The 7,730-nt window shown below is 43.3% G+C and overlaps 1 protein-coding gene across 7 annotated transcripts in view; it reads left to right on the forward strand.

Annotated features, from left to right (window-relative positions):
- The window catches only part of LOC129531541 (uncharacterized), a 40,290-nt gene extending 33,994 nt beyond the window's left edge, over positions 1-6,296 (forward strand). For all 7 annotated transcript variants that reach the window (XR_010130021.1, XR_008676779.2, XR_010130018.1 and 4 more), the window contains one exon: positions 5,853-6,296. Coding sequence is in view for 2 of the 7 variants with exons in the window: in XM_063695980.1 (XP_063552050.1) it covers positions 5,853-5,957 (105 nt within the window). In the remaining 5 variants the exon portion in view is untranslated. The remainder of the gene's footprint in view (positions 1-5,852) is intronic.
- The last annotated feature ends 1,434 nt before the right edge of the window (positions 6,297-7,730 follow it).

The following is a 7,730-nucleotide window of genomic DNA, read 5'->3' on the forward strand; positions in this document are numbered from 1 at the left end:
GACAGTCTCACTCTTTTGCCCAGGCCAGACTACAGTGGCGCTACCTCAGCTCACTGCAAGCTCCGGCTCCCAGGTTCATGCCAATCTCCTGCCTCAGCCTCCCGAGTAGCTGGGACTACAGGCGCCCGCCACCACGTGGGCTAATTTTTTGTATTTTTAGTAGAGACGGGGTTTCACCGTGTTAGCCAGGATGGTCTCGATCTCCTGACCTTGTGATCTGCCCTCCTCGGCCTTCCAAAGTGCTGGGATTACAGGCATGAGACACTGCACCCGGCCTCCAGTGAATTTTTTATCAAATATAGTGACTCATTTCATCCCTAAAAATGCTTTTTGTCTTAAACTCATTTGTCTCATATTAATATCAACAACATTAGCTTTTTTGAAGGGGTGGCTATTTGCCAGATATATTTTATTTTCACTTTTATTTTTAATTTGTATTAGAGACAGAGTCTTGCTCTGTTACCTAGGCTGGAGTGCGGTGGCATTTGGCTCACTGCAGCCTTGAACTCCTTGGGCTCAGGCACTCCTTTTGCCTCAGGCTCCCAAGTAGCTGGGACTACAGGTACATGCTGCTGTGACCAGCTAATTTAAAAAATATATATTATTATTATTACTTTTTTGAGACAGGGTCTTGCTCTGTCACCCAGGCTGGAGTGCAGTGGTGCAATCACAGTTCATTGAAGCCTCAAACTCCTGGGCTCAAGCAAGTCTCCCATCTCAGCCTCCCCAGTAGCTGGGAGCATAGGCACATACCATGATGCCTGGCTAATTTTTGTATTTTTTGTAGAGATGGGATCTTACTATGTTGCCAGGTCTAGTCTTCAACTCCCAGTACTACAAAGCACTGGGATTACAGATGTGAGCCACTGTGCTCAGCCTCTATTTTTTACATACTTATACTTTCTGTCATTCTTGATCCTTACAGTTTAGCAAGCCTCTTATAAAAAGTATATATCTGGATTTCTAATATTTAAAACTCTAACTTTTTTTGTACTTTTAAAGGCCAATTTGATCCATTTACATTTACTATGATTACTGAAATTTGGATTCATTTCTATAACCTTATTTTGTGCTTCCTATTTGTACTGCTTTTTCTATGCTTCTTTCTCTCTTACTCTAATGTTGTAACAAACTGAAACTTTGTGATTCTTCCTTTTTCATAAACGACTTTGATGTTCGACTCATATGGGAGGACTGGTCTAGCAGGCTTCTATCTTCTGGTTTCTTAAAAGTTTCTTCTTTTAATTAGGACAATGAGAAGATTTCAGAGGATATTTATGACTAAATATTGCATCATCAAGAAAGAAAAACACTGTAGTCCCAGCACTTTGGGAGGCCAAGGCGGGCGCATTGCTTGAGGCCAGGAGTTCGAGACCAGTGTGGCCAACATGGCAAAATCCGGTCCCTACTAACAAAAAAAAAAAAAGAAAGAAAGAAAGAAAGAAAAATAGCTAAGGGGAGACTTGGGAAAAAATTTTACTTTTCAACAATTCTCACTAGAGACTGAGGCAGTTTAACAGCCAAGTAGCTCATTCTCAAAATGATGAGTCAACATGGTGTGCAATGCTGGTTACAGTATAATGAGATCTGTGTAATATGTCTGCTCCCAGTGTGAGGACGACACCTAAGGGAAGGTCCTTCTGTGCTCAGCATGCCTGTACTGCTGTGTGCTACGTGACTTCATGGAGAAGCTCCCATGACTTGCTTCTGTTCAACTTACTGTAAAACCCTCATTCTTTTTTTTTTTTTGAGACAGAGTTTCGCTTTTGTCACCCAGGCTGGAGTGCAGTGGCGTGATCTCGGCTTTCTGCAACCTCCGCCTCCCAGTTGTTTCAAGCAATTCTTCTGCCTCACCCTCCTGAGTAGCTAGGATTACAGGTACTTGCCAACATGCCCAGCTAATTTTTGTATTTTTAGTAAAGATGGAGTTTCACCATGTTGGCCAGGCTGGTCTTGAACTCCTGACCTCAGGTAATCCTCCTGCCTTGGCCTCCCAAAGTGCTGAGATTACAGGCATCAGCCACCGTGCCCGGCCTAAAACCCTCATTCTTTCAGTGAGCCATCATGGTATTTGTTTGGCCTCCTCTTGGCTAGAAATCAACAGAAAAGGGAGCCTTTATATTGTGTGACAGGACTTAGTTATAGTTGTACTGCCTGATGATCCAGCGTATACTGTATCAATTTCAAGATTATTATTTAAATAAAAATACATAAGTTTGACATACTTAACAGTGACTATGTTTTATAATCTTTTGATGTTTCCTCCATACCTCTGGAAAAACAGTTATACCATAGCAGTTAATAGCCTGGACTCTGGAGTTGCAAACAGACTGGGTTTTTAAAATGTTACTTATTTTTATTTTTTATTTTTAAAATTTTGTTTTTAATTGACACAATAATTGTACATATTTATGGGGTATAGTGTGATGTCACAGACTGGGTTTTTTTTTTGTTGTTTGTTTTTTGTTTTTGAGATGGAGTTTTGCTCTGTTGCCCAGGCTGGAGTGCAGTGGCGCCATCTCGGCTCACTGCAACCTCTGCCTCCCAGGTTCAAGCAATTCTCCCATCTCAGCCTCCCGAGTAGCTGGGACTAGAGTCACGCACCACCACACCTGCCTAATTTTTGTATGTTTTAGTGGAGATGGGGTTTCACCATGTTGGCCAGGCTGGTCTTGAACTCCTGATCTCAAGTGATCTGCCTGCCTTGGCCCCTGCAAAGTGCTGGGATTACAGGCATGAGCCACTGTGCCCACCCAACAGACTGGGTTTTGAATCCTGATTTTTCCGTGTATTAGCTGTGTGAGGTAAGGTAAGTTACTTAATCATGCTAAACCTCAGTTTCCTTATATTCTAAGTGAAGCTAAATCTAAACATAGGGTTTTTATGAGAATTTAACAAATTAAAACATATAAAGCCTTTGGCCTCAAGTTAGTACTAAAAAAAAAAGAAGTAGCTGTTATAATGATTTTTTTTTTAAATGAATATGAAGCTTCTTGAAGGAGTTCCTTCTGCGACTCCCTGTTTCTCAGCACAGAGTACTAGGCATAGGAAGGAGTCTTGGGCTGGAGTTGGGCTAGAGGAGTATTGATCTTTCCACTTCAGAGATTTAACAAGCTGAGTATGGTGGAAATCCCTTTGACCTTTATTTATTTTTTATTTTTTTGTGAGACAGAGTCTCGCTCTGTCACCCACACTGGAGTGTAGTGGCGTGATCTCGGCTCACTGCAAGCTCCGCCTCCCGGGTTCACGCCATTCTCCTGCCTCAGCCTCCTGAGTAGCTGGGATTACAGGCGCCCGCCACCACGCCGTGCTAATTTTTTGTATTTTTAGTAGAGACAGGGTTTCGCCATGTTAGCGAGCATGGTCTCAATCTCCTGACCTCGTGATCTGCCCGCCTCGGCCTCCCTTTGAACTTTTAAGCTGTCTTGAGGAGGTCAGGTGTGTGACTCATACCCTCATGTGTGTCATCCTGAATCAACAGATATCAGTGTGTATCTGGATCGTTGCTGCAATGATTGTGTTGCAAACCTGTTGCTTCTGCAGACATGACTTCTTTGATAAGGCTGGCATGATCTTATATCCTCAAGTTCTGATCTCTTCTGCAAACCCAGTTAGAAAGTTATGAGGTAGCAGAGTGCTGCTAACCTCATCTCCAGAAATCTCTACTTCCCCAGGTAGGGGAAACCCTGTCGTGGGGTGCTGAGTTAGAATTAGGAATATATTAGATTGGTGCAAAAGTAATTGCGGTTTCATAATGGCAAAAACCACAATTACCTTTGCACCAACCTAATACATTTTTTCCTATTATGAACATGATTATTTGTAGGTGATATGTACATCAGGCTCACTGCTATTAATAATGGGTAAAGGCTGGGCACAGTGGCTCACGTCTGTAATCCCAGCACTTTGGGAGACTGAGGTGGGAGGCAAAATAGGGAGACTCTGTCTCTTAAAATAAGAAAATTTTAAAAAAAAGGAATAAACAATGGGTAAAATAAGACTATTAGGACATAGCCTGAGATCCTAACCTCTTTAAGCAATATGATTTCCTATGGGAAATGTGTTATCAGTTCCAAATAATTGATTTATGGGTAAAACATCAAAACATAAGCCATTAGGAAAAAAAAGGGCTGCAATCCTTCACATGTTCAATATAGGAAGAGGGAAAAAATCCTGCAGAGCAGTCAAAGTGTAGGAACAGTTGGATACTGTGCATTTTTCTAAGCTGGAGGTCAATCAGGACAACAGATGAGCAGCTTGTTGCAGAGAGCAACACTGGCTTCTTAGTGATCACCAAGACAGAGACATTGAATGAGATTTGGCTCCATAGCCACTCCTCTGCCCTTGCTATGTTCGGATGCCTCCTTATTCCTTAGAGAGTCCTCCTTGAGAAGGGAAGGCCACCTTCCTGCTCAGGATGCTCTGGAAGCTTCTGAGTACTGCTGAGAGGGGCCTCTGTGCCTACACTCCCTCACCCTAAATTGACCTGGCTATAAGCAGCTCTCCAAACTTTCTTTGCCAGATCCCTCTCTAACCTCTTGTCACTCTTATCTCTGACTGCCATGGGCATGGATCGCTCATGAGTCAGTCAGGAAACAGGTAGATGCTAAGAGTCCACTGTTGCTCAGGATTCTTCTAGGCTCTGTGAGTACAGAAAAGAAAAAGATAGAATCTCTGCTCTCAAAAGAATTTACAAACTAGTTTGGGAAGCAGCGTATGCTAGGAGTTCAAACACAGGATTCACGTCAGTCAGCCCTGACCAGAATCTCAGGTCTACCGTCTCCTAGCTGTGTATTTTGAGTCTCGGTTTTTACATTTGTAAAGTGGGGATGATAAAAGTGCTATCTCAGAGGGCTGGCATGAGGATTGTGTTGCAAGATAAAGTATTTAGCAGAGCCTGCACATAGTAAGTGCTCAATAAATGTTAGCTATTATTATTATCATTATTCAGCAAGTCCCAGATGGGGTATCAACTAGTCTGGGCCATGTAGGAACCTAATAACACCCTCCTCAGTCTTCTCAGACCTGGGGGAGGAGGTACTGCCTTGTGGGCCACAAAAATAATGGGGATGGACTGGATACCCCCGGAGAAGGGCATTGGAGATACACCAAGGTGCTGCTCTTGACTCCCTGGTGAAGGCAGTCTGCCTGTCTTGGCTCAGTTCAGCACCAATCACCTTGTTGGGCTTGGAAACTAAACAATGGGAACTTCTCCTGCCTTTGAAGAATTTGCCAGCTAGGTGGGGGTTCAGTACACGCACACAAGATGCAGCTTTAACATAATGAGGAAGAAGCATATTAATTAACAAGAACAGGCTGGGCGCAGTGGCTCATGCCTGTAATCCCAGCACTTTGGGAGGCTGAGGAGGGCGGATCATCTGAGATCAGGAGTTTGAGACCAGACTGGCCAACATGGTGAAACCCCTGTCTCTACTAAAACAAAAAAAAACAAAAAACAAAAAACAAAAAAAAACAAAAATTAGCCAGGTGTGGTGGTGGGTGCCTGTAATCCCAGCTACTCAGGAGGCTGAGGCAGAAGAATCTCTTGAACCTGGGAGGTGAAGGTTGCAGTGAGCTGTGATTGTGCCATTGCACTCCAGCCTGGGTGACAGAGCAAGACTCTGTCTCAAAAAAAAAAGACCAAAATGACATGGTAAAAACTTGATATGCCTACGATAAATGTTTGGGGCAAGAAATGCTTATTGATACATCTACATTCTGGACTTCTGGGTAAAATATTCTGATTATGTTAATACTACCCATAGCTCTGTGGCAATAACAGCAGAAAGGCCCTTTTCTTACCACCTTCCCACCTCCATCTCTTTGTTCCCTGTGTCTGTTTCTCTCCCCAGACAAACTGCGGCCTGGACCAGCTGGTGAAACATAATTCTGAATCCTGCCCACAGCCTTCGGTGGTTTTGGATGAAAGGCCAGCGCCTTGGGAGCCCTGTGTTTGATTTCAAGTTTTAAGGCCGGCACTGGTGGAGCAATGAATGGTGAAAGCTCTCCCCTTAAAGGAGCACAGTTGCCTTTAGGTGACTGCTAACTCAGGCTTTTGCTGAGGACAGTGTTTACTTTGTGAGCTTAATGACAGGGCTGGCTTTCTGGGAGTGTTGCAATGAAACAGACTCAGACACAGGCCATCATGGGCCTCCTCCCTAGCAAGGCCGCCACGGCTGGCATTTCAAGAGCAGTCCGTTAAACTTGGGATTTGGGTGTGAGACACAGTTTCATCAGAAGAATTTAAACCAAAGTCTACATTTGCCCTCTAGATAAATGTGTGTGTTCAGCAGCAACCACAACTCCTTGCCTCATTCTCTTGGTTGATTATGTGACTGTGAGAAGAAAAGCAAAAGCAAAAATGCGAAGCGTAGCTATGATGCTATTTTAGTTAAAAATATTCTGGTAGAATTTGAAGGTACCATAGAGATTACCTACAGATGGAAAAAACTGAAGGTCAGAGATGGGAAGTGCCTTGTCCAGGATCACACAGCATATAAGGGAAGAGGTAGGACTGAAATCCAGATTTCTCTGTTCCTGGTCCTGTTTTCTCTTTTCTTTTTTTGAGACAAGGTCTCACTCTGTCGCCCAGGTTGGAGTGCAATGGTGCAATCTCGGCTCACTGCAACCTCCAACTCTTAGGCTCAAGAGACCCTCCCACCTCAGCCTCTTTAGTAGCTGAGAGCCTGGCTATTTTTTATTTTTGGTAGAGATAGGGTTTCACCATGTGGCCCAGTCTTGTCTTGAACTCCTGAGCTCAAACGATCCACCCACCTTGGCCTCCCAAAGCGTTGGGAATATAGGTGCGAGCCACTGCACCCGGCCAGGTCCTGGTCTCTTTTCATTATTATACAGCTGTCAACTATCATGGAGAGTTCTTTTTCCCTTTTGTTGGGTTCTTGTTCCTTTGCAAAGTCTATAAAGAACCAAGATGATCCAGGAAATTCAGGGAGTCCTCATTCACTTCCAAAGGCAGCTTGTTGTCTGTTGGCTGTGCTGTATGAATTGCTGTTTCAATTAAGTTTTTCAACATTTCATATGAAGGCATGCAAATGACCACTGATTATAAATAAACCCATTTAGGTATTCAGGGTTTATAAATATAGAGAATCTTGCTTTCTGCCTGATTCTTTCTGTCTTCCCTGGCATTCTTCCCTCTATCCACCTCCACTGAGATGCATTTTTATAAAAGACTTTACTTAGGACACATATTTTGATGAAATCCTTAACATTTTTCTTCTTTCCCAATTTTTATATTATCATTGTTATAATGCATTACAATAATTTATATTTTGCAAATTCGTTTTAATATGTTAATTTTGCAATGTAACTATCTCAAGGCTTCTAATGAGGAGAGGAGGAGGCCACAGATAGGACTAGATAGAGAGACTTTTAAAGATGTGGGTAGGGTGTTTGTGAATGTCTGGGCAGTGGAATATTTATGCAGCACTGTGGGTGTTTTGAACCCTCTGGAAACTAACAAGCAAGCTCCACACATAAACTTGATGGAAGTCCTCCAAACTTTGGACAACACAGAGGCCTTTCAGAAGTCTGAACCAAGTCCAAGTCAAATTACAGCCCAGGGCACTGGTGCAAATGAGAGGCTGAGCAGATCAGAGGAAATGACACTGGTCCAGGACCCCAGAAACCCAGGGCCTGGTGCCGGGTCTACCACTTAGCAGTAATTTCCTTGTCAGTAAAAAGGGATGATAATAGCTCTTACCTCATGG

Source organism: Gorilla gorilla, chromosome 12 (assembly GCF_029281585.2).
Source record: "Gorilla gorilla gorilla isolate KB3781 chromosome 12, NHGRI_mGorGor1-v2.1_pri, whole genome shotgun sequence".
Lineage (NCBI taxonomy): Eukaryota > Metazoa > Chordata > Mammalia > Primates > Hominidae > Gorilla > Gorilla gorilla.